At 42.3% G+C, this 27193-nt stretch overlaps 1 protein-coding gene across 6 annotated transcripts in view; it reads right to left on the bottom strand.

The window, feature by feature from the left end:
• The window catches only part of usta (uronyl 2-sulfotransferase a), a 348511-nt gene extending 341805 nt beyond the window's left edge, over window positions 1-6706 (bottom strand). For 2 of the 6 annotated variants that reach the window (XM_060914081.1, XM_060914084.1), the window contains exon 1: window positions 6246-6706. In XM_060914081.1, coding sequence (XP_060770064.1) covers window positions 6246-6474 — 229 coding nt within the window. In that variant the 5' untranslated portion in view covers window positions 6475-6706. The remainder of the gene's footprint in view (window positions 1-6245) is intronic. The other 4 variants (XM_060914086.1, XM_060914082.1, XM_060914083.1 and 1 more) reach the window with 4 other exon arrangements.
• Between the last annotated feature and the right edge of the window lie 20487 nt (window positions 6707-27193).

The following is a 27193-nucleotide window of genomic DNA, read 5'->3' as shown; positions in this document are numbered from 1 at the left end:
AAACGGGGCCCCCGCGGGCCCAACTTTAAAAATTAATAACTAGGCCAATGAAGGTCCTAGCCCTGCCAAACTTTACAGGCACATCCCACTCCCCAAGTGGCACACTAAATACGACAATAATAATACACTCAGTATTCACTGTTGTTTTTATTGCATGATGCACTTAACCCTTTGGAGTTAAGAGCTTTGCCAGCGAAGCTCTGCAGGTGTAGGATGAGTATGTCATGTATTTAGATAAATATCTTCGCGAGTTTTTAATCACACAAGCATGATAAACATATTGACAGAAACTTTATACTTTACACTTTCCTATATGCCCACTGCCAAATAATATTATATTTTTTAAATTACCTAAATTAGATGAAAAATAAAACTTGTCACCTTACTCAGGCTACATCCACACGACAATGGCAACGAGATGTTATTTAAAAATATATCGCGTCCAAATAGGCAACGATCAGTAAAATATCAGGTCCATATGGCAACGCAACGCTTGCTGAAAACGATGCAATACACATGTCACACCTCTAGGGGCGCTGTAAGACGGTCCCTTCGGAGACACCAGAACAATAGAAGTAAGGACGCATGCGCATAAACTATTATGCGCGAGACTTCATATTAGCCACAAAGTCAGGAAAATCTGTTCGTAAAATTACATTATAATGACCAAATACAATGAAAAGTATTTTTCCAGTCTCACCTGTGAAAGGTAATCCCATGTGATCTCGTTTGGACGGCAAACCTGTTGGTACAGTTAAACGCAGCTAATCTTTATTCTCCGCTTTGACCTATCCAATATGGCGGCGAGGATGACGTATGATTCTACGCGGAAGGCGGCGTCTTTAATGGTCCGGAATAAATTGAATGCTACACATTGATGGATTAATTTGTTGTTTCTCACCTGTGAAAGGTAATCCCATGTGATCTCGTTTGGACGGTAAACCTGTTGGTACAGTTAAACGCAGCACATGAATCTTTATTCTCCGCTTTGACCGATCCAATATGGCGGCGAGGATGACGTATGATTCTACGCGGAAGGCGGCGTCTTTAATGGTCCGGAATAAATTGAATGCTACACGTTGATGGATTAATTTGCTCTTCTACGCCCTTTTTGAGGAATGTATTATAGGACTTAAACCAACATCTGAAGAGGTGAGATCGCTCCTTTTTTTCCCTATTTTTGCTGGCGGGATTGACTCTGCCCTAAGGGCAGAGTCTCTCTCTCTCTCTCTCTCACTTTGCACCATTACACAATAAATATTCACAGTGAAAATATTTTGTAAGCGCGTTTCATGAACCAAGTTATAGGATTTGTTGACAACTCGCATTGAGTTCGTTACACTTCTACCCGGCGTGAAGCACTCACAGTCATGTGGTTGTGACGTCATCGTAAACAAATCCGTTCTACTCATCCAGACGACTTCACAACGGCAACGTTGCCAGATCTTTCCACTCTGGAACCCATTCTCAAAAAGATTGCGTTTTGGGCACCCAAAACGCCGGTGCCGTGTGGACGCCAGGCCTAAACGATTGCAATTGTATCGGAGTCACCTGAATCCGTTGCCGTGTGGACAGGGCATCAGTCACACTGGAGTCAGAGAGCTGAGCACTCACTTATGCATTCATAAAAGACTATTCACATGGTAATGGAATGATAATCACTTTCACTCTTTCAGTTTCGATTGCTTTTGCCATGGGTACGCCCACTGTAAACAGGATAAAATCTGTCATCCAATAAAATAAAATAGAATAAAATTTGGAGTTGGAATGGGAGCAAAATTATAGAGTAATTGAGTAACAGAGATGGTTGTGGCTCTGAACTGAGGAAAATAGTATAAAAGTTAATTTCAAGGCATAGTAAATAGTCACACATCACATCACATCACATTATCTCTAGCCGCTTTATCCTTCTACAGGGTCGCAGGCAAGCTGGAGCCTATCCCAGCTGACTATGGGCGAAAGGCGGGGTACACCCTGGACAAGTCGCCAGGTCATCACAGGGCTGACACATAGACACAGACAACCATTCACACTCACATTCACACCTACGGTCAATTTAGAGTCACCAGTTAACCTAACCTGCATGTCTTTGGACTGTGGGGGAAACCGGAGCACCCGGAGGAAACCCACGCGGACACGGGGAGAACATGCAAACTCCACACAGAAAGGCCCTCGCCGGCCCCGGGGCTCGAACCCAGGACCTTCTTGCTGTGAGGCGACAGCGCTAACCACTACACCACCGTGCCGCCAGTAAATAGTCAAATACCAAAATAAAGTCAAATAACAGATAAATGAAGCTGTTCTAAAAAGCAGTTTTAGAACTGCGTTGGAATGTGTGAAAAAACTTTACCCATTGTGACAAACCATTTTGATCACTTGACATGAGGGGATTAAGAGTTGGCAGTGAGAGGGGTTTTCACTCTTCTCATTGAATGGAATGGAATTTTTTACACTTCTCAATAAATACCCCTCCCGCTGCCAACCCTTTATCCCAAAACAATAAGACACATTTTTTGATGGCCAGTTAATTGTCCAAATCAATAGCACAAATTTAAGTTTTTGTGCTTGATACATTCCTAAGACTGAACAGAAGCACCTCAAGTGATCAAAATGGTTCGTCACAATGGGTAAGGTAATGTTTTTTCACACATTCCAACTTACTTCTAAAACTGCTTTTTACAACATCTTCATTTATCTGTTTTTTTTAAAGTACAATAATGACATACATACTACATACATATTATTGTAGCTTAACTTGTGCTGAATACAAACAAGTCATATGACTTTGAAAATACTGCTCAGATTTGTTGAAATTGACAACAAAATCAGAACATGACAAAATCATTAGAGTGCCAGAAAATACCCTCAGACCTCGAGGGTTAAACTTGTATTTTAGGGTTGACAGTATCTGATTGATCCAGTCAGTTGATTAAGAGTTCAGTTTATATGAAACTTTGCAGTCCAGTATTAAGTGCCAAACTGCCAATCAATGGTTGTCATTATTATTATTTTTTTTTTTAGGAAAAAATAATAACTTTATTCACAATTGTTAAAATTAATATTTACAGAAATGATAGTGATAATGATTAAAAAGTTACATTAAATACTATATTTAAAATAACAATTATGTTAACTCCATCTAGTACAATAAAATCTAAAATATCGAGAGAAGAGAAAATGATGCTTATGTCTAATAAAAATAGCGGAGTATAGGAATACATAGTATAAAATTTAGAATAAAATAAAATCGCTACAACTCAGAAATATGACAACAATACGGGTTGATTTAGATGCCTGCAGTGACGACATTAATACGACAGTCATCTAGTGAATCTCCTATCTTTAGAAAAGGTACTCTAGACCCTCTTATGCACGCATGTACTGATCGTAAAAGTTCAAATGAGATAACAGTTCTGAGCCAAGTAATGACATTATTGTAAGGCTCACCACCCTTCTGTGCTAGCTTATCTGCTAGGTGCTTTAGAAAACACTGGCACTCATCGCCCATCCCGCCGTTATTATTATTATTTGCATTTTTTTCATTCATAATAAGAATGAGTCATCATCATATGCTTTGAAGGATAGAGTTTTTATTTTCTTCCATTTTCTAAATTCTAGTCCAGCAGATTTTAGTCTGAATGCCAAATGATTTTATCATGTCTCGTTTTGAGTCATTTTAAAGGTCATTTTGTTACAAAGTTACTTGGAATCTCGGACTCAAAATTCTTACTCTATTATGTAAGAATAGTTGTATTGTTAATTACTAAATTTCTTATATACTTTTTATAAGCATCATATTAAAAAATAGTAATTGGTGACATAATGTTTCATGAGTGTTATTACAGTACCTATATATACGTTGAGTACCAATATGAGTACCAATAAGTTGTAACCAACTGGAACATCCTTGCTCCCCATAATTTTTTCTCGATATGGAACTGACCTGTGTGTACTACTGTTTTCTTGGGTATAACTTTAAAGCTGGATGGCCTTTGGATTTCATAAAATCAGTGAAATTTAGTTCCCTCTGAAATTTGGTCATTGTGATATTTATTTAGTCATATATAAATAAATAAATAAATAAATAAAAAACAGGCCATTCTGTGACTGGGACGTTATTTAATTTGAGGGGATTCCCGAGCAAATAATGTGCATGAAATCGCTCGCTCCACGCAGTCAAGCAGATAGAGGAGGTCTGTGTGCACATGCGCAGATTTACCTTCTTTTTCTTCCTCTTTTGGGTTTTACGGCAGCTGGTATCCACAGTGTTGCATTACTGCCAGCTACAGGTTTACCTTTGACTGTACACTGACAGTAAACGAACAGCTGATCACACCGAGGTGCTTGCTGACCACCAATATTTATTCATTTGATCCTGCGTTTCCTTTCCTTTGCAATACAACATATTTTCTTGTCGCTTTCCACTACTGTAGTCGGTATTTCACGTTTCATTCGCATCCTCCATTTTTCTCTCCTGTTTCAAATTTGTATCCCACAATGCCTTGCACAAACAGGGAAAGCCCACTACATGATGCATGGCGTAGTATCTTGAATTGGGTCATGGTGAAGCAAGAAAAAATAGCAGAGAATTTAGGGCTATGTGGCCCTAAATTCATTAAGTGTTCTATTAAAAAAAAAAACTAATAAAATTGGAAGTCTGTGATTCGAATTCAGTAGCTTTCAGTCCACTAGACAAAAATAATTGGGTGTTAGGGAAAATTCTTTTTATGAGCTAAATTTGAAAACTCTGAAAGGCAGTCTACTTTTAAGCATGTTTTTCTTGAATCTTCTAACATTTTCTTGAAAATTACGAGTATATACAATTTGTCGTGTAATTAGCAACTAATGTCTAGTGTAATTTGGCCTTTGAAGATCACAAAAATGTGCCTGGAAACAGCTGAGAAGCCATCTCCAGGCATCTAAAGCCCTTCAGCTTCCGGGGCCCTAAGGCGGGCCCCAGACCCCCAGCCTCATTGTTCCGAGCCTTTGGCCCATCATTCAGACAGACTGAAATTTGTATGGACAGACATTATTTCAGACTTGTCTGACCGATGACAGTCTGCTTAAAATTCCTTATTTCCCCACACTCATAGTCCTCAGCCATCATAGCAAAACTGTAAGTGTCCAGAGCCATCTGCCAAGTGCGACTTTTGACTGTCCATATGGGGCCATCCTCCACAGGAGCAATGAGATGAGACTCCAGCCAGATGTAAAAGTGTTCTAGGTGAACAGAAAGTGTATGTTTGTTTGGTGTTTGTTTTGTCGAGTCATTATTTTCTAATATTTGGTGTATTAACGAGTTAATTGATTTACTTTTGGGTTTGGTTTTTCTGGTGGGTGGACAGCCTCTCACAAGCACATATGAAGATGCTGACTTGCCTCCATTTTAGTACAGAACTGTGATTGTAGCCTAATTTAGTTGCAACAGAGTGTAGACAGCAGAATGCATGTTTCTATGCTTTAATTTTAGATGGGTTGTTTTGACTTACTTGATAAAGGGAAAACTGATGTAGTTTTATTTTATTGCAGCTACTCTGCTGATCCTTGGTTTTAAATTTTAACAGGAAAATGGATATTGGAATTTTTATTTATCTTTGGTATCACCAGGAAAGTTCAACAAATGACTAAGTTTTTGAATAAAGTATTCATCTTTATTGTCTTCACTGTTAGTTAGCACATGCATTAAAAAAAACCTCAAGTTAAATTTAAAAGCTGATAGCTAAATAAGAGTTATTTGGTAATTGGGCGATACATAAATCCGAATTATTGATTATTCGTTTCAATAATCAATAGATCAGTCGACTATCAAATTAGTCATTTGCTGCAGCTCTAATGATATTAAATTGCTATGATATTAAAGTTTTATGTGAGTCAAAAAAGTGAATAATGAATGATGAACACCCCACACAGGGCGACGTCTACAGTGGGCATGCGCACGACATGTAGAGCAGCTGTTTGGTCCACTTCTCACCTGTCCATATTCTCCTGCACGTGAGCGGTGGGACTCAGTACGAGCACCTGATAAAAATACAATACTAGTTTCCTGTGTTTAAGCTATAACAGCATAGAGAAAAGCTGGGAAGCATCGAAAAACCCTGGAGACACACTTTGGTTGCGTGACTCTTTAAAAAAAACCAAACACTTGTCGGAACTTGTAAAAAGCGCAGTAAGTCTGCTCAAGCACACAGCGGAAACGTAGTAAAGTCGTCCAATAAATACATGCGAGAGCAGAGTCTGCTTCTTACCGAGATACTGGCGCATGTCGAGCAGGAGTCTCGGGGGTCCGCCGTTGATCTGGTAAAAGACTGAGGCGAGGCTGAAGAGCAGCAGTGTGCCCATGCAGAAACCGTAATCACGCAGTGAGAAGCGCAGCCACACGGCCCACAGCCAATCTCCCCTTTTCCCGTTCCGGTCTCTGCTGTGGTTCGTAGGCTGATGGTGGTTTAATCTGGGGCTGCCGTTGTGATTCTTCATCGTCTCCTTGCATGGAAGCGCTGAGAGTGGTCGTCACCCATCCGCAGCTTTAGGAACAAACTTTGTGTCGCGCATTTAGAGACACAGAACCTAAAAAGGCCGTGAAACCTGTCCGCGCTCTCAGTGTTAGCGACTTACTGTCTCTCCTCTGACTCAACTGTGCTTTTTTGTGCTAAAGTGGAGTCGGGAATCCATCCTCTGTGTCCCGGGTTAGTGCCGGTGTCAGATTACTGAGCCAGGAGGAAAAGTTCAGGCGGAGGATGTGCTCCAACAGGCTGCGATACAGCGCCACCGTGTGTCCATGGGTTAAATCATAACACCCTTTACCCTTCACCCCGAGCGGAATCTCACTTAAAACGTTTATTTAAAGGTGGATTCGATAAGATTTCTCAAAAATCTTTTGTCAAAGTTAAGGGCTCTGTTGTGGAAGCCCGTTTCTGCCACCACAATAATGAGGTTTCTCATAATAACGACATAATATCGAACATCACTTGCGATCTCATATGAAATCCTCTCTCATAATAATGGCGTATGATTCATTCATTCATTCATTCATTATCTCTAGCCGCTTTATCCTTCTACAGGGTCGCAGGCAAGCTGGAGCCTATCCCAGCTGACTACGGGCGAGAGGCGGGGTACACCCTGGACAAGTCGCCAGGTCATCACAGGGCTGACACATAGACACAGACAACCATTCACACTCACATTCACACCTACGGTCAATTTAGAGTCACCAGTTAACCTAACCTGCATGTCTTTGGACTGTGGGGGAAACCGGAGCACCCGGAGGAAACCCACGCGGACACGGGGAGAACATGCAAACTCCGCACAGAAAGGCCCTCGCCGGCCCCGGGGCTCGAACCCAGGACCTTCTTGCTGTGAGGCGACAGCGCTAACCACTACACCACCGTGCCGCCGCGTATGATTCAGTGTGTCATAATAATGATTTACTATCTCATAATTATGATTTGCTATCTCAATAATGAAATCTTACCTCATAATAATGACTTAGCGTCTCATAATAATCGCTTGCTATCTCATAAGGGACTCCTATCTCATAATAATGATTATGACTTGCTAGTTCATAATAATGACTTAGTGTCTTAGAATTATCACTTCCTACCTCATAATAATGACTTGTTATCTCAGGGTGGCATGGTAGTGTAGTGGTTAGCACTGTCGCCTCACAGCAAGAAGGTCCTGGGTTCAAGCCCAGCTAAGATGAGGGCCTTCCTGTGTGGAGTTTGCATGTTCTCTCTGTCAAGTTTATTTGTATAGTGCTTTTAACAATAAACATTGTCGCAAAGCGTGGGTGGCACGGTGATGTAGTGGTTAACGCTGTCACCTCACAGCAAGAAGGTCCGGGTTCGAGCCCCGTGGCCGGCAAGGGCCTTTCTGTGCGGAGTTTGCATGTTCTCCCTGTGTCCGCATGGGTTTCCTCTGGGTGCTCCGGTTTCCCCCACAGTCCAAAGACATGCAGGTTAGGTTAACTGGTGACTCTAAATTGACCGTAGGTGTGAATGTGAGTATGAATGGTTGTCTGTGTCTATGTGTCAGCCCTGTGATGACCTGGCGACTTGTCCAGGGCGTACCCCGCCTTTTGCCCGTAGTCAGCTGGGATAGGCTCCAGCTTGCCTGCGACCCTGTAGAACAGGATAAAGCGGCTAGAGATAATGAGATGAGATTGTCGCAAAGCAGCTTTACAGAATTTGAACGACTTAAAACATGAGCTAATTTTATCCCTAATCTATACCCAGCAAGCCTGTGGCGACGGTGGCAAGGAAAAACTCCCTCAGACGACATGAGGAAGAAACCTCGAGAGGAACCACACTCAAAAGGGAACCCATCCTCATTTGGGCAACAACAGACAACATGACTATAACATTAACAGTTTTAACATGAAGTCAGTTTCGTTGATGTTATGAACTCTTCATTGATGGAAACTTGAGTGCAAAAGTGTTCATGACAACTGCAGTCCAAAAGGTAGCAAGTCAACTGTAGTCCTCAGCCATAAAAGCATTATTGTAAGTGTCCAGAGCATCTTCCAAGTGTGAGTTTCAACTGTCCATATGGGACCGTCCTCCACAGGAGCGATGCGATGAGACTCCAACCAGACACAGGGCACCAGGATGGATCAGGCAACTGCAAAAGCAAGGACTCCGGCAACTAACGATGAGAGCATAACTAAAAGGGGAGAGCCAGAAGGTAACACAGGCATGAGGGAGCCCTGGGACATAAAGCAGACCACTACACCGTCAACAAACTCGAGTGAGCAAGCGAATGGGGGACTGACAGCATCCATACATCCCAGTTTACCAAAACACTATGAGGACCCTCCAGATCTACTCCTTTACCTCATAAACACCTTTAACAAAAGGCTTGACTCAACAGATATGTTTTCAGCCAAGACTTAAACGCTGAAACTGTGCCTGATTCCCGAACATTACTTGGAAGGCTGTTCCATAACTGTGGGGCTTCGTAAGAAAAGGCTCTGCCCCCTGATGTAGCCTTCACTATACGAGGTACCAGCAGATAGCCTGCACCTTTTGATATAAGTAGGCGTGGTGGGTCATAGAGGAGCAGAAGTCCACTCAGGTACTGTGGTGCGAGACCATTCAGTGCTTTAAAGGTCAATGATAGTATTTTATAATCAAGACAAAATTTGATTGGGAACCAGTGCAGCATGGATAAGGCAGGGGTGATGTGGTCATATTTTCTAGTTCTAGTAAGGACTCTTGCTGCTGCATTTTGAACTAACTGGAGTTTGTTTATGCACTTATTGGAACATCCAGACAGTAAGGCATTACAATAATCCAATCTGGATGTAACAAAAGCATGAACTAGTTTTTCCGCGTCATGTAGTGACATTAAATTTCTTATCTTAGCAATATTTCTGAGATGAAAGAAAGCTATCTGGGGAGTGTTATCAGTGTGAGTTTCAAATGAAAGACTGGGGTCAATAATCACTCCGAGGTCTTTTACTGCTGCATGTGAAGAAACAGAAAGGCCATCCACAGTTACTGTGTAATCAGAAAACTTACTTCTAGCTGCATGTGGTCCTAGTACAAGTACTTCAGTCTTGTCAGAGTTAAGCAGAAGGAAGTTAATAAGCATCCAGTGTCTAATGTCCTTCACACATTCCTCAATTCTATTAAGCTGGTATCTCTCATCAGGTTTTGCAGAAACATACAACTGTGTCATACAATGTTTATGAATAATATCACCCAGAGATAACATATATACTAGTGCATCTCAAAAAATTAGAATATTGTGAAAAAGTTCAATATTTTCCATCAGTTATTTAAGAAAGTGAAAATGTTCTATATTATAGACTCATTACACAAACTAAAATGTTTCAAGCATTTTTCTATTTTAATCAGTATGGCATACAGTACAAAAACATAAAAAAATCTCAAAATATTAGAATATTTCATTTCGAGTTTGAGTAAAACAGTATGAACACAGTGTATCTCTCGATCTAGTTCAGTACACCCAACCACAATCATGGGGAAGACTGCTGACTAGACTGTTGTCCAGAAGATGATCACTGATGCCCTCCACAAGGAGGGTAAGCCACAAAAGGTCATTGCTGAAAAGGGTGGTTGGAAAAGGTGCACAAGCAACAGGGATGGCCGCTAGTCTGGCTAACACAACTTCAAAGCTCTGCGAGCATTGGTCTGGCAAAGATATTAAGCCCAACCGTTTCCCAAAGCGCATGGTTGACCCGCCTCCCTGAAATGCCTCAGTTTGCTACTGGTCGAAGCCAGAAAAGGCTGTGACGAAGCTTAAACCTTAAGCTTAAACATCACTCTTTCCTCTGATGTATGTGACGCGACGGAAACTGCTTGAGTAACAGGAAGAAGATAAATACCTCCAGGGCTGCTCTTCGCTCCGTTTTCAATGAGAACTTCCCGTTGAATGCTTTCAATACAGCATCTACCGCTGTGTCAAAGGCTTGCCGCTGCTCCATGTTCGTAATGTTTCTAGTGAATGAAGCGCTTCCGGCATAGATTCTGTAAACAATCTATGGCTTCCGGTCGCAGTTCTACTACGTCACTGCCTTGAACACGCCTCTACCCAGGGCCGTTGGAGATGCTCAAAGTTGATTGGCTCCCGATTTTTTGGGAGCTTGGAAGAGCTGGAGATAGCTTGCCTTGCCAGACTAAGTTCGCAACAGGCCCCCGTGTTGCGTCACACTTGTGTGTTGCGTCACACACACACACCTGGCGGGCCCAGGCTAGATGGCCGCAGTCTTGAGAGGATTGTCAAGAAAAGTTGATTCCAGAACTTGGGAGAGCTTCACAAGGAGTGGACTGAGGCTGGTGTCAGTGTATCAAGACCCATCATGAACAGACATCTTCAAGAAAGGGGATACAACTTTTGCATTCCTAATATCAAGCTACTCCTGAGCCAGAGACAATGTCAGAAGTGTCTTATCTGGGCTAAGGAGAGAAAGAAATGGACTGTTGCTCAGTGGTCCAAAGTCCTCTTTTCAGATGAAAGTACATTTTGCATTTAATTTGGAAATCACAGTTCTAGAGTCTGGAGGAAGTGTGGAGAGGCACAGAATCCAAGGTTTTTGAAGCCCAGTGTGAAGTTTCCACAGTCTGTGATGATTTGGGGTGCCATGTCATCTGCTGGTGTTGGTCCACTGTGTTTTATCAAGTCCAAAGTCAACACAGCCATCTACCAGGAGATTTTAGAGCACTTCATGCTTCCATCTGCTGATGAGCTTTTTGGAGATGCTGATTTCCTTTTCCAGCAGGACTTAGCACCTACCCACAGTGCCAAAACTACTACCAAATGGTTTGTTGACCATGATATTACTGTGTTTGATTGGCCAGCCAACTTGCCTGACCTGAACCCCATAGAGAATCTATGGGGTATTGTCAAGAGGAAGATGAGAAACACCCGACTCAAAAATACAGATACGCTGAAGGCCACTATCAAAGCAACCTGGGCTTCAATAACACCTCAGCAGTGCCACAGACTGATCACCTCCATGCCACACCACATTGATACAGTAATTCATGGTAAAGGAGCCCCAACCAAGTATTGAGCGTATAAATGAATATACTTTTCAGAAGTTGGACATTTCTGTATTGTAAATCCTTTTTTTGATTGATCTTAGGGAATATTCTAATAATTTGAGATACTGGATTTCTGATTTTCATGAGCTATAAGCCATAATCATCAAAATTAAAACAAAAAAGTCTTTAAATATTTCACTTTACATGTAATGAATATAGAATATATGAAAGTTTACCTTTCTGAATTAAATTATGAAAAAAAGGAACTTTTTCATGGTATTCTAATTTTTTGAGATGCACTAGTAAAGAAGAAAGCAGTGGACCCAAGACAGAACCTTGTGGAACACCAAACTTTACCTCAGTATGTCTAGAAATATCACCATTTACATCAACATACTGATAACGATCCGTTAAATAAGACCTGAGCCAGGAGAGGGCCGTTCCCTTAACTCACACAACATTTTCTAGTCTATCCAGAAGAATGGAATGATCACTGGTATCAAATGCTGCACTAAAGTCAAGCAACACAAGCAGTGAGATACAGCCCTGATCAGACGCCAACAGTAGGCCGTTTACTACTTTAACCAGAGCTGTCTCTGTGCTATGATGAGGTCTAAATCCTGACTGATACATTTCATGGATGTTACAGTATTCCTACAGTCGGAGGAAAATGTTTGTACACCCTTTGGAATTTTTTACATTTCTGCCTAAATTGGTCATAAAACATTGCCTGAACTCTCCAGCAATCTTAAGAATGAACAAACAGTGTCTGCTTGAACTAAAACCACTCAAACAATTACATGTTATCATATTTTTATTGGCCATAAGATGGAATTATTCACAGGATAGGGAGGCATAAGTAAGTACACCCTTAGCTAAGGCTCATCCAAGAGCTAATTAGACTAATTAGATGATTAAACAATTTGACTCAGGTGTGAGCCAACCTGATGTCCAATCACTGAGGTGTGTCGTAAGCTACCCACCCCACTGGAAAACCAGTTAAAAGGTGTGTTTTGATGAGAGGCATGTTCTGTGCATCATGCCTTGCTCAAAGGAGCTGTCTGAAGACTTAAGACACAAAATAATTTATTTGTATAAAGCTAAAAAGGGTCACAAAACCATCTCTAAGACCCTTGGTGTTCATGTGTCTACAATTAGAAAAATTGTGTATAAATGAAGACAATTTGGAACGGTTGTTACTCTGCCAAGGAGTGGCCGCCCTGCGAAGATCACTCCAAAGGCACTGCAAGTCATCATCAATGAGGTAAAAAAGAATCCAAGAGTGTCCGCTGAAGACTTGAGGAAATCACTGAAACATGCAGACATCTCTGTGGACACATCTACTATAAGAAAGACACTGAACAAGAATGGGATTCATGGGAGAAGGCCACGGAGGAAGCCATTGCTGTCCATTGCTTGTTTGGAGTTCGCGAAAAAGCATTTGGATGCTCCTCAGCGCCACTGGAAAAACATATTGTGGTCTGATGAAACCAAAGTTGAATTGTTTGGGGGGAACACACCACATCATGTGTGGAGGAAAGTCGGTACAGCACACCATCAGCAAAACCTCATCCCCACCATCAAGTATGGCGGCGGTAGCATCATGGTGTGGGGGTGCTTTGCTGCCGCTGGGCCTGGACAACTGGCTATAATCAATGGGAAAATGAATTCTCAAGTATATCAAGATATTTTGCAGAAAAACCTGAGGCAATCTGTCAAAAAGTTGAAACTCAAGAGAGGATGGGTCCTGTAACAGGACAATGACCCTAAACACAGAAGCAGGTCGACATTAGAATGGTTTCAGAAGAACAAAATTCACGTTCTGGAATGGCCCAGTCAAAGCCCCGACCTCAATCCAATCGAGATGCTGTGGCATGACCTCAAGAAAGCCATCCATTCCAGGCATCCCAGGAATCTTGCTGAATTGCAACAGTTTTGCAAAGAGGAATGGTGCAAGATTTCTCCTGATCGTTGTGCCCGTCTAGTCTGCAACTACAGGAAACGTCTGGTTGAAGTTATTGCAGCCAGAGGAGGGTCAACCAGCTACTAAATCAAAGGGTGTACTTACTTATGCCTCCCTATCCTGTGAATAATTCCATCTTATGGTCAATAAAAATATGATAAAACGCAAATGTTTGGGTGGTTTTAGTTCAAGCAGACACTGTTTGTTCATTCTTAAGATTGCTGGAGAGTTCAGGCGATGTTTTATGACCAATTTAGGCAGAAATGTAAAAAATTCCAAAGGGTGTACAAACATTTTCCTCCGACTGTAACTGCTGTGCCACAGCTTTTTCAAGGATCTTGGAGATAAAGAGGAGGTTTGATATTGGCCGATAATTGGACAGCTGACAGGGATCAAGGTCAGGTTTTTTAATCAGGGGTTTGATAACTGTTAGTTTAAAGGATTTGGGTACATAGCCAATCCTCATCTCATCTCATCTCATCTCATTATCTCTAGCCGCTTTATCCTTCTACAGGGTCGCAGGCAAGCTGGAGCCTATCCCAGCTGACTACGGGCGAAAGGCGGGGTACACCCTGGACAAGTCGCCAGGTCATCACAGGGCTGACACATAGACACAGACAACCATTCACACTCACATTCACACCTACGGTCAATTTAGAGTCACCAGTTAACCTAACCTGCATGTCTTTGGACTGTGGGGGAAACCGGAGCACCCGGAGGAAACCCACGCGGACACGGGGAGAACATGCAAACTCCACACAGAAAGGCCCTCGCCGACCCCGGGGCTCGAACCCAGGACCTTCTTGCTGTGAGGCGACAGCGCTAACCACTACACCACCGTGCCGCCCATAGCCAATCCTAAGAGAAGAATTTATTATTTTTAGAAGTGATTCAATTACTTCAGGTATTATCTGTTTGAATAGACGTGTAGGTAAGGGATCTAGTACACAAGTTGAGGCTTTTGATGCGGAGATTAATGAAAGTAATTCAATTTCTCTAAGGGGAGTAAAACATTCTAATTGATGATCTGATACAGTTATATTGTTAACTACAGGGTCACTTACATTGTCTGACCTTAAAATAGTAGTTTGAATTTTTTGTCGGATATTCTCAAGTTTGTCATTACAAAAATTAATGAAATCGTTGCTACTACATACTACAGGTATGCATGTGTCTATAGTGGACTTATTCCTGGTTAATTTTGCTACAGTATTAAATAGGAATCTAGGATTATTTTTGTTATCTTCTATTAGGAAGGAGAGATGTTGATCCAGCAGCACTAAGAGCTTTTCTATACTTCAGGAAGCTCTCCTTCGACGCGGTTTGAACGCTACCAATTTTGTTTGATGCCATTTACGTTCCAATTTTTGAATGGTCTGTTTTAAAGTGCGAGTGTCATCATTATACCAGGGTGCTAATTTTTTGTCTCTGACCATTTTCCTTTTAAGAGGAGCTACATTATCTAAAGTATGGTGGAATGTTGACTCTAAGCATTCAGTTGCCTGATCAAGTTCTGCAGGGGCTGACAGTGACCCAATCAAAGTTGATAACTCTGGGAGATCATTTATAAAGCTCTGTGCAGTAGTTGCCATGAATGTAAGTTTAATACAGTAGCGTGGTGAGGTGCATATATTATTACTCAGACATATTTTGAATGAGATGAGATAATGATCTGAGATAACTTCAGACTGTGGAAGTCTGACTATATTTTCTATGTTTAACCCAAAAGCTTTGTCTAAGGAAATAACCAGATCTGAGATAAACTCTGCAAATTCAGAAAGAAACTCAGAATATGGCCCCGGGGGCCTATAAATAACAAGTAATGGAATTAACTGGGTAGACCTATTTTTCAAGGCTACATACATTATAGGAGTATGAAGAACTTCAAATGTATTAAATTTATGACCAGGTTTTTGTGTTACACCTAGATAATCATTATAAATAACCACGACGCCTCCTCCTCTGCCAGTTAGACAAGGCTGGTATATATAACTGTATCCAGGAGGACTGGCTTCATTTAATGCTAGATATTCATTTGGCTTAATCAGGGCCGGCTCTAGGTCTTTGGCTGCCCTAGGCGAGATTGAGTTTTGCCCCCCCCCAGAAAAAAACCCCTCTAATAACATCTAAATAACACTTTAATCTAATCACTCTATTCTGTTACTATTAAACAATGTACGGTGCATGGACAATAAACAAGAAGTCATTTTTATCATTATTCACATAAAGTGTCACAAAGTAAAATGACCACACAAATTCAATACATATCTCCATATAATGGGCAAAAACTCTTCTGCACCCTGTTCAAAGTGTAGTGCATGGACAATAAACAAGAAATTATTTTTAGTTTCTTTTTTGTTATTAAAAGTTAAGTCATCTCTGAAGAATTAACAAATTAAATGAATAAAAAATTCTACAATTCTAAATTGTGCAAATTGTGCACCCTGTTAGGACATTAATGGGCTGTATTTTCAAACAAAAGTGCTATTATGGGTACTTTGTTATTGAAGTAACATTACAATGGGACTCGTCTGGTCTTCCTAATGGCAAATTCCTTGATAATATCATCAAATGATATTTCTCTTGAGATCTCTTGGTTGATGCTCATCAGAGCAAGCCCATTCAGACGTTCTTGACTCATTGTTGACCTTAAGTATGTCTTCAGCAGTTTTAATTTTGAAAAGCTTCTGTCTGTTTCAGGTAGTGTAACAGCAGAGGTAAGGAGCGCGTATTTCTACATCCCCAGCCGCATCAGAGGTGTTGTAAAAAAGGTTTTCAACCTTTCATGAGCCAGGGCGCACTTTTTTCAATGAAAAAATCTCAAGGCACATCACCAATAGAAAATGTTGACTGAAACTAAAACGCTGTTGCCAATATTTACAATATACAGTCATTCTATAATTTTCCACGGTACACTTGGTGATCTCTCACGGCACACTAGTGTTCCGCGGTACTAGAGTTCGGCAGCACAGTGGTTGAAAACACTGTACACCACTGATGCACTTGGTAACATCTCCATTCAATAACTCCATCCCTCCTTTTTGGTGGGGTTTTGGTCGCCCTTGGCGCCCCTGGGCACACTTTGCGCTCTTGGCAATTGCCTAGGTCGCCTATAGCATTCACCGGTGTTGATAATCCTTTTTTAACTTTTTTTCTACAAATAAATTTCCAGTATCCTCTTCATTTTTATTGTACTGTCGCTTTCATTTTTGTACTTTTCACTTTCGCTTTCCTTTTTCCGGTTTTTTTTTCCCGGTTTTTTCTCTTTCTTTTTTCGGAAGAACGCCGAGACCGGAAGCTTTCTTTTTCTCTCCTCCTGTGTAAAGACCACAAGCGGAGGCCATCCACATCTGATCTGCTTTAATATCAACAGATCTTCATTTAAGGTATGTGAATCTTTTCATCATGGCACACCTTCAGCCTGTTCAGTGTGCTGAGTGCAGGATGTTTAGTCATTCTTCCTCCGTCACTAGCGATAGCTCTATTAGCTTTATTTGTGATAAGTGCAGATTAGTTAGCTCTCTGACGGAGAAGATTACAGTGCTAGAAGCGCGTGTCCAGGCTTTAGAGCAGGTTAGTGAGCGTGAGAACAGTGTAGTTTCTGTTAGGGAAAGTCTGGACGCCCTAGGTGGAGTTAGTAATCCCCCAGCTCCGGCATTAGAGCCCTTACAGCGGGGCGAATGGGTGACGGCTCGGCGGCATAAGCGTAGAGCCAAAGCTACCGCTGAGGCTCGCCCACGGGAGCACCACTCCTCTCCGCGTCACGTGTCGAACAGGTTTGCTCTCCTTAGTGATGCACCCACTGAGAAACCTGAAAGAGCTCTGGTTATAGGGGACTCTATCATCCGGCACGTGAAATTAGCTCAGCCTTTAGGGGCACCAGCAGCTTTAGTCAGGTGTATACCGGGAGCCAGGGCACCGGACATAGCAGGTAATCTTAGGGTCCTAGGCAAGCACAGGTTCTCAAAGATAGTTATCCATGCAGGAGCTAATGATATATGCCTTCGTCAGTCTGAGGTTACTAAGAGTAACTTTGTAGAGGTGTTTAAATTAGCGAAGGCGATGTCCGATGCTGTAGTATGCTCTGGCCCCATCCCAATGTGGCGTGGCGATGTAGCTTACAGCAGGTTATGGTCGCTGAACTGCTGGCTGTCCAGGTGGTGCTCTGAAAACAGTGTGGGCTTTATAGATAATTGGGCTAATTTTGAGGGCACTGCTGGCCTGTTAGGGCGGGACGGTATCCATCCCACTCGGGAAGGTGCTGCTCTCATTTCCTGCAGCATAGGTCATAGTCTCAGAACAGGCCTAGTTAATTTCTGACAATCCAGAGCCAAGGCCAGGGAGCAGACGAACAGGCTAAACCGACTGTCTGCTAGCTGCACAGAGTCATCACTCAGGGTCCACTACATCGAGACTGTGTTTGTTCCCCGAGCTCAACAAAAAGGTAGAAATTTTCAGAGAGTTTGTTCCAGTAACCTAATCAATATAAAATTAGATCATACTGACTGTACAGCTGCTGCCAGCACCTTTGATCTAAAGGTGGGGCTATTAAATATTAGATCTCTTACATCTAAAGCGCTAATGGTTAATGAACTCATTACTGATCAGGAGTTTAATGTACTGTGTTTAACAGAAACATGGATTAAGCCAAATGAATATATAGCATTAAATGAAGCGAGTCCTCTTAGACACAGTTATATACACCAGCCTCGTCGAACTGGCAGAGGAGGAGGCGTCGCGGTTATTTATAATGATTATCTAGGTGTAACACAAAAACCTGGTTATAAATTTAATACATTTGAAGTTCTTCATACTCATATAATGTATGTAGCCTCGAAAAATAAGTCTACCCAGTTAATTCCATTGCTTATTATTTACAGGCCCCCGGGGCCGTATTCTGAGTTTCTTTCTGAATTTGCAGATTTTATCTCAGATCTGGTTATTTCCTTAGACAAAGCTTTAGTTGTCGGAGATTTTAATATTCACTTCGATAACCCAGAAGACCCTTTAAAAACAGCGTTTGTGTCCATCTTAGATTCAGTCGGGATTAAGCAGAATGTCATAGGACCGACCCATAATGGTGGTCACACCCTTGATCTAATACTAACATTCAGATTAAACGTAGACAATATAGTCATACTTCCACAGTCTGAAGTTATCTCAGATCATTGTCTCATCTCATTCAAAATATGTCTGAGTAATAATATATGCACCTCACCACGCTACTGTATTAAACGTACTTTCACGTCAACTACTGCACAGAGCTTTATAAATGATCTCCCAGAGCTGTCAACTTTGATTGGGTCACTGTCGGCCCCTGCAGAACTTGATCAGGCAACTGAATGCTTAGAGTCAACATTCTGCCATACTTTAGATAATGTAGCTCCTCTAAAAAGGAAAATGGTCAGAGACAAAAAATTAGCACCCTGGTATAATGATGACACTCGCACATTAAAACAGACCACTCGAAAATTGGAACGTAAATGGCGTCAAACAAAATTGGTAGTGTTCAAATTAGCTTGGAAGGAGAGCTTCCTGAAGTATAGAAAAGCTCTTAGTGCTGCGAGATCAACATATTTCTCCTCCCTAATAGAAGATAACAAAAATAATCCTAGATTCCTATTTAATACTGTAGCAAAATTAACCAGGAATAAGTCCACTATCAACACATGCACACCTGCAGTATGTAGTAGCAACGACATCATGAATTTTTTTAATGACAAAATTGAGAATATCCGACAAAAAATTCAAACTTCTAATTTGAGGTTAGACAATGAAAGTGACCTTGTAGTTAACAATATAACTGTATCAGATCATCAGTTAGAATGTTTTACTCCCCTAAAAGAAACTGAATTACTTTCATTAATCTCTACATCAAAAGCCTCAACTTGCGTACTAGATCCCTTACCGACACATCTATTCAAACAGATAATGCCTGGAGTAATTGAACCGCTTCTAAAAATAATAAATTCTTCTCTTATGATTGGCTATGTACCCAAATCCTTTAAACTAGCAGTTATCAAACCCCTGATTAAAAAACCTGACCTTGATCCCTGTCAGCTGTCCAATTATCGGCCAATATCAAACCTCCCCTTTATCTCCAAGATCCTTGAAAAAGCTGTGGCACAGCAGTTATGCTCATATTTACATAGGAATAACATCCATGAAATGTATCAGTCAGGATTTAGACCTCATCATAGCACAGAGACAGCACTGGTTAAAGTAGTAAACGACCTACTGTTGGCGTCTGATCAGGGCTGTGTCTCGCTACTTGTGTTGCTTGACCTTAGTGCAGCATTTGATACCATTGATCATTCCATTCTTCTGGATAGACTAGAAAATGTTGTGGGAGTTAAGGGAATGGCCCTCTCCTGGCTCAGGTCTTATCTAACTGATCGTTATCAGTATGTTGATATAAATGGTGATATTTCTAGACGTACCAAGGTAAAGTTTGGTGTTCCACAAGGTTCTATCTTGGGTCCACTGCTTTTTTCTCTATATATGTTACCTCTGGGCGATATTATTCGTAAACTTTGTATTAGTTTCCACTGTTATGCTGATGACACACAGTTGTATGTCTCTGCAAAACCTGATGAGAGACACCAGCTTAATAGAATTGAGGAATGTGTTAAGGACATTAGACACTGGATGCTTATTAATTTCCTAACAAGACTGAAGTACTTGTACTAGGACCACATACAGCTAGAAGTAAGTTTTCTGATTACACAGTGACTCTGGATGGCCTTTCTGTTTCTTCACGTGCAGCAGTAAAAGACCTCGGAGTGATTATTGACCCCAGTCTTTCATTCGAAACTCACATTGATAACATCACCCGGATAGCTTTCTTTCATCTCAGAAATATTGCAAAGATAAGAAAGTTAATGTCATTGCATGATGCAGAAAAATTAGTCCATGCTTTCGTTACCTCCAGGTTGGATTATTGTAATGCCTTACTGTCTGGATGTTCCAATAAGTGCATAAACAAGCTCCAGTTAGTTCAAAATGCAGCAGCAAGAGTCCTTACTAGAACTAGAAAATATGACCACATCACGCCTGTCTTATCCACACTGCATTGGCTCCCAATCAAATTTCGTATTGATTATAAAATACTACTATTGACCTTTAAAGCACTAAATGGTCTCACACCACAGTACCTGAGTGAACTTCTGCTCCTCTATGACCCGCCACGCCTACTTAGATCAAAAGGTGCAGGCTATCTGCTGGTACCTCGTATAGTGAAGGCTACATCAGGGGGCAGAGCCTTTTCTTACAAAGCCCCACAGTTATGGAACAGCCTTCCAAGTAGTGTTCGGGAATCAGACACAGTCTCAGCATTTAAGTCTAGGCTGAAAACATATCTGTTTAGTCAAGCCTTTTGTTAATGGTGTTTATGAGGTAAAGGAGTAGATCTGGAGGGTCCTCAGACATAGAGTGTTTTGGTAAACTGGGATGTACGGATGCTGTCAGTCCCCACTCGCTTGCTCACTCGAGTTTGTTGACGGTGTAGTGGCTGGCTGCTTTATGTCCTGGGGCTCCCTCATGCCTGTGTTACCTTCTGTCTCTCTCCTTTTAGTTATGCTGTCATAGAGTTACATGGAGTCAACAGGAAATCTTTTGGTGGAGAGGGTGGAGACCTCGACTGGCTATCGTAGCCTGCAGGGAATCGGCCGTCAGACATTCTGTCGCATGTCCCAGACCCGGTGAAATGTAACTGGATTGTCTTGGCCAGCCCTAAGGGTCCCATCTGCATCTCATCATTGCTGAGGAGTGTGCTCCCATCACCCAATCAAGCATCCAGCCAGAGCAGGTCATGATATTTTTTACCATATTAACATGCCATTGTTGTGTGTTATGCCTGATGTAAAGACTCTCGTCTCTGCGAGTCTACCACACAGATTTAATACTTGTCATTTTTAGGGCATACCTAACAACCTGTGTTTTCTTTCTCTCTCTCCCCCCCCCCCCCCCCCCCCCCCAATCTGTCCCTCTGAGTTACATGTTGATCCTGGGATTGAAATGCTGTCCTCTTCTGCCCCTTGGACCTGCTTGATCCATCCTGGTGCCCTGTGTCTGGTCGGAGTTTTATCACACCGCTCCTGTGAAGGACGGCCCTATGAGGACAGTTAAGGGTTATACCTGTTAAAACTGTTAATATTATAGTCAGGCTGTCTGTTGTTGCCCAAATGAGGATGGGTTCCCTTTTGAGTCTGGTTCCTCTCGAGGTTTCTTCCTCATGTCGTCTGAGGGAGTTTTTCCTTGCCACCGTCGCCATAGGCTTGCTCATTGGGGATAGATTAGGGATAAAATTAGCTCATGTTTTAAGTCATTCAAATTCTGTAAAGCTGCTTTGCGACAATGTTTATTGTTAAAAGCGCTATACAAATAAACTTGATTTGATAATAATAATAATTATTATTATTATTATTTACTGAATTCCTCACCACCCGCTCGGTGAGTTGCTTTTGTGTCTTCTTCCTTTACAGGAGAGAAAGTGTGCCATTTATGCTATTTGTAAAGAGAACACATCCGAGTGCTTGTTTCGTTTCCCTGCAGTCTTGATGCACTGAGATTGTTTCTTGTTTTCAACGCGTTTATTATATTTTCCTCCAGGAAGCTCTTCGCAACATGGTTGCTTGAATGAGCTGCTAAACTGTCATTTTAATGAGAACACAGATCAACAAAGCAACTTTGTTTTATTAAAAAAAAAAACGTGCCAGGCACCATTGGAATATCTCGCTGCGAAACGTGTTCGGTGCATAAAAGACCTTTACTTCAGCCCAGACTGCTCAACGACACTGACAGACTGCTCCAAGTGCAGCCATATTCAAAACAAGCAACAGATCTATGTCAGTTATCTACGTTATGCAAAAACACTCTTTAGCCAACAACACTTAGGCTATTACATGGCCAAAACAGAGAATAGCCGCGGATGCGCACTTGCGCGCCCGAAGACACACTATAGACAGGGCGAACCACTGTTGAGCACTTATTCTTTCATGATTAACAACCATCACCACACCCCACCCCACCCAGCTTTTTTTGACAAATCGCACCCTGACTACATGCTTTGCTGTACAATTAAATTAGGCTAAGACATTATAATGCTGACTCGTATTCAGAATAGTGAAAGTCATAATTTTTCTCCCCCCATTTCTGCGCCCCTGGATGGACGCAGCACCCTTAGCATTTGCCTATATTGCCTATGCCACGGGCCGGCTCTGGGCTTAATCCATGTTTCAGTAAAACAAAGTACATTAAACTCCTGATCAGTAATAAGTTCATTAACCATTAGCATTTTAGATGTAAGAAATCTAATATTTCATAGCCCCACCTTTAGATCAAAGGTGCTGGCAACAGCTGTACAGTCAGTATGATCTAATTTTATATTGATTAGGTTACTGGAACAAGCGCTGGGGGAACAGACACAGTCTTGATGTAGTGGACCCTGAGTGACGACTCTGTGCAGCTAGCAGACAGTCAGTTTAGCCTGTTCATCTGCTCCCTGGCCTTGGCTCTGGATTGTCAGAAATGAACTAGGCCTGTTCTGAGACTATGACCTATGATAGCAGCACCTTCCTGAATGGGATGGATACCGTCCCACCCTAACAGGCCAGCAGTGCCCTCAAAATTAGCCCAATGATCTATAAAGCCCACACTGTTATCAGAGCACCACCTGGACAACCATATCCTGCTGTAAGCTACATCGCCATGCTGCATTGGGATGGGGCCAGAGCATACTACAGCATCGGACATCGCCTTTGCTAATTTAAACGCCTCTACAAAGTTACTCTTAGTAACCTCAGACTGACGAAGGCGTATATCATTAGCTCCTGCATGGATAACTATCTTTGAGAACCTGTGCTTGCATAGGACCCTAAGATTACCTGCTATGTCCAGCGCCCTGGCTATACACCTGACTAAAGCTGCTGGTGCCCCAAAGGCTAAGCTAATTTCACATGCCATATGATAGAGTCCCCTATAACCACAGCTCTTTCAGGTTTCTCAGTGGGTGCATCACTAAGGAGAGCAAACCTGTTTGACACGTTATGCAGAGAGGAGTGGTGCTCCCATGGGCGGAGTGATGGAAAGCAAAGAACTAGAGACCAGAGGTTTAAGCTGTGACATATGGCACATGGGGTGAATGCATCGCATGGTGAGTGGTAGTGCCAGTCTGACGGAAGATGTGGTGGATGAGTAATTCTGCAGTTTCTTTGGCTGAGGGGAGCTTGGGCAGAGGAATGAAATGGACGGTCTTGGAGAAACGGTCAATGACAGTGAGGATGCATGTGTTGCCACCTGAATTGGGGAGTCCAGTGACGAAGTCCAGGGCGATGTGAGACTAAGGCCGACGTGGAGTCAGGAGGGGTCTTCGCAAGCCGGCAGGGGTCGATTGGCTATCTTGTTCCGGGAGCATGTGTCGCAGGCTGCCACAAACTCCTGGACATCCTCTTTGATGGATGGCCCCCAAAAGTGCTGCTGGATGAGTGCCAGGGTTCAGGCGGCTCCCGGATGACACGCCAGCTTGGAGCCACGACCCCACTGCAGCACCTGGGTTCGCACAGGACAGGGAACAAACAGATGGTTCGGAGGAGTGTTGTTGGGGTTACCTTCAGCAGGGTCCTGCTCCAGGGCTTTCTGCACGAGCATCTCAACCTCTAAAATGGCGGCTTCCACCAGGCAGCGTGGAGGAAAGATGGTCTCGGGTGGCTTGGATTCCTCTTGGTGGGAAGAGAACATCCTGGACAGGGCGTTGGGTTTGCCGTTCTTGGAGCCTGGGTGGTAGGAAAGCATGAAGTTGAACTGGGAGAAGAAGAGAGACCAATGGGCTTGACGGGAATTAAGGTGTTTGGCTGACTTGACTGACCAGATTCTTATGGTCAGTCCAGACTAGAAGGGGAGCTCTGACCCCTTGAGCCAGTGCCTCCACTCCTCCAAGGCTAGTTTAACAGCCAGTAGTTCTCGGTCACCGATGTTGTAATTCCGTTCTGCTGGGGATAGCCGGTGGGAGAAGAAGGAGCATGGGTGGACCTTGTCATCACTGGCCCTCTGGGATAGTATAGCTCTGACCCCTGACTCGGAAGCGTCGACCTCGACAATAAACTGCTTGGTAGGATCGGGTATGGTGAGAATGGGTGCTGTGGTAAACCTGTGCTTGAGTGTGGAAAAGGCTTTCTCGGCTTCCGAAAGGGACCACGAGGTACTCGTAGTGACCAGTGGTGGTGTTAAAGGCCGTCTTCCACTCGTCCCCCTCCCTGATCCTGACGAGACGGTATGCATTGCGTAGATCTAGCTTGGTGAATAACTTGGCTCCCTGGAGTAGTTCAAAGGCTGTGGTCATGAGCGGTAGTGGGTAGTGGTTCTTGACCATGATGGTGTTGAGACCCCGATAGTCAATGCAGGGGTGGAGTGACTTGTCCTTCTTTTCCACAAAGAAGAATCCTGCCCCTGCTGGGGAAGAGGAAGGACGGATGATCCCAGCTGCCAAAGATTTGGAGATGTACTTCTCCATGGCTTGCCTTTCAATGGAAGAGAGAGAGTAGAGTTGTCCTTTGGGTGGCGCTGTCCCAGGTAGGAGGTTGATACCACAGTCATAGGGTCTGTGAGGAGGGAGGGACACTGCTCGGGTCTTACTGAAAACAAGTTTGAGATCCAGATATTCCAAAGGCACGTATGAGAGGTCGGGGAACTCGCTGGCTGAAGGCTGTGGTGGTTTGGTGGGAGGCAGAGCAGAGTTCAGACAGGAAGCTAGGCAGGACTGGCTCCAGCCTAGGATGGTGTTGTCAGCCCAGTTAAGGTGGGGGTTGTGCTGCATTAACCATGGTAATCCTAGAACGATGGGTATGTGGGGGTTGTTCATGACGTGAAGCTGGATGGTTTCTGAGTGGTTACTGGAAATCCTTAGGGTGAGCGGGGCAGTAAGGTGGGTGATGCTGGTCAAGCTGGTGCCATTGAGTGTCAGGACAGTGAGAGGGACGTCAAGAGCAAGTAGCCGGATTTCCAGACGCTTGGCAGTGGTGGAGCAGATCAGGTTCCTGTCCGCCCCTGAGTCGACGAGGGCCTGGAGGTGGTGATGCTGGTTGTCACGGATTATGATGACAGGAAGTAATGGACGATTAGCGGGGGACTGGTTCTGAGCATTGCCCACCAGGGCCCCTTCAGGGCTCTACATTAACTTTTGAAACCACTTGTTTTGTCGGGCAAGTTGAAAGGAAATTTACTTGTCCGAATGTGAAGTTGACTTGTCCGAAAAATATTTGAGAAAAAAACCCCACAAATAAACTATTTGTAACCCAACAATCTTTATGGCATTTGTTTCCGAATTCATGACATATGCATAATATCTATGAATCAAAAGTAATCAATACTTGATATACTGAGGCAAAAGTTCAAAAATATAGTAAAACAGACTGATTGATACCATAATTCACCAATCATTATGCTGAAGTTCAGAAGCAATATATTCCAATAGAGTAGAAATTATGAACATAAAGTTTTAAGAACAAAATAACTATACTATGAGATCCAGAAACACTAACCATTATATATGCACAGATCAGTACTCTGCAGTTCAGTAACAAATATCACAAAAAGTAACATTATCTTAAAATTTATGACTTGAGATATCACTAGTTTGGACAAGAGAAACAAACAACAACAATGCTACAAATAAAAACAACTGATAACAAAATTGACTGATTAATACTGTAAATCACTGATTATTATACACTGAAATCTAGTTATCAAATGACAAGATAATATATCTTGTTATGAAAACCTCCACACCTCTGTTGACTCACAGATGAATGGATACAAATAAAGTTTCTATTCATCTTCATCTTTCAACCCTTGAGTTCTGCTCCATCAATTGGACTCCATCAATCATTAATTTATTTATGAGAAATTGAAAACCAGAAAATTATATATATTTTCATTTTTAAATTATTAATTTTGAATATATATCCGCCACTGATTAATTTTTGTCTAATTATTCAGTGTGGCTCCTGTATGGTATTTAATGGTCAAAAAAAGATAATTTAAAATAATCCATAATTATATCTAAAATTATAGAGCCCTATGTTTCAAATCCCTAAACTCCCATTACTAATTAATTAATTAATTAATTAATTAATTAATTAATTAATACAGCCGGTAACCTAATTAGCAGCCATTTGACAGCTTGGTATTTCATAGATAACTTTCCCCACTCCTATCTCACTCCTATCTCACTCCATCCCACACGCATGCAGGCGCACATTCCCCGCCAGCACACCCCGCCACACGCTCGGCTGTATAATGAACACCATCAACAACAATTCAAAGATTTGGAAATTACCACACACTCAACGTAAATATACAGTTGAATAATGATCCCGCCAACAGAAATGTCAACAAATCCACGTGTATGGCACGATTAAAACCAATCATAAACAACCGTTTACTTTTCAGCTCAAATACACGAAGCGGTATTGGCCGGTTTTGCAAGTGGAATATTGCGCATGCGCACATCGCTCTTTCCGAATAGAAACATCCGGCGATTCATCAAAACAATATGGCGAGTGAGATGCTTCGGAAATCATGTGAATAAACTGATAAATTTGATATGTAACCCGAATATCAGCGTATTTTGGCACTTGTCCGATTGGACAAGTAACTGAGACGATGAGCTTGTCCGACATTAAGTATCACTTGTCCCGGACAAGCGGACAACCGTTAATGTCGAGTCCTG

Source organism: Neoarius graeffei, chromosome 2 (assembly GCF_027579695.1).
Source record: "Neoarius graeffei isolate fNeoGra1 chromosome 2, fNeoGra1.pri, whole genome shotgun sequence".
NCBI classification, from domain to species: domain Eukaryota; kingdom Metazoa; phylum Chordata; class Actinopteri; order Siluriformes; family Ariidae; genus Neoarius; species Neoarius graeffei.
The sequence above is the reverse complement of the archived record's forward strand: the minus strand, read 5'-3'. Positions and strand labels throughout refer to the sequence as shown.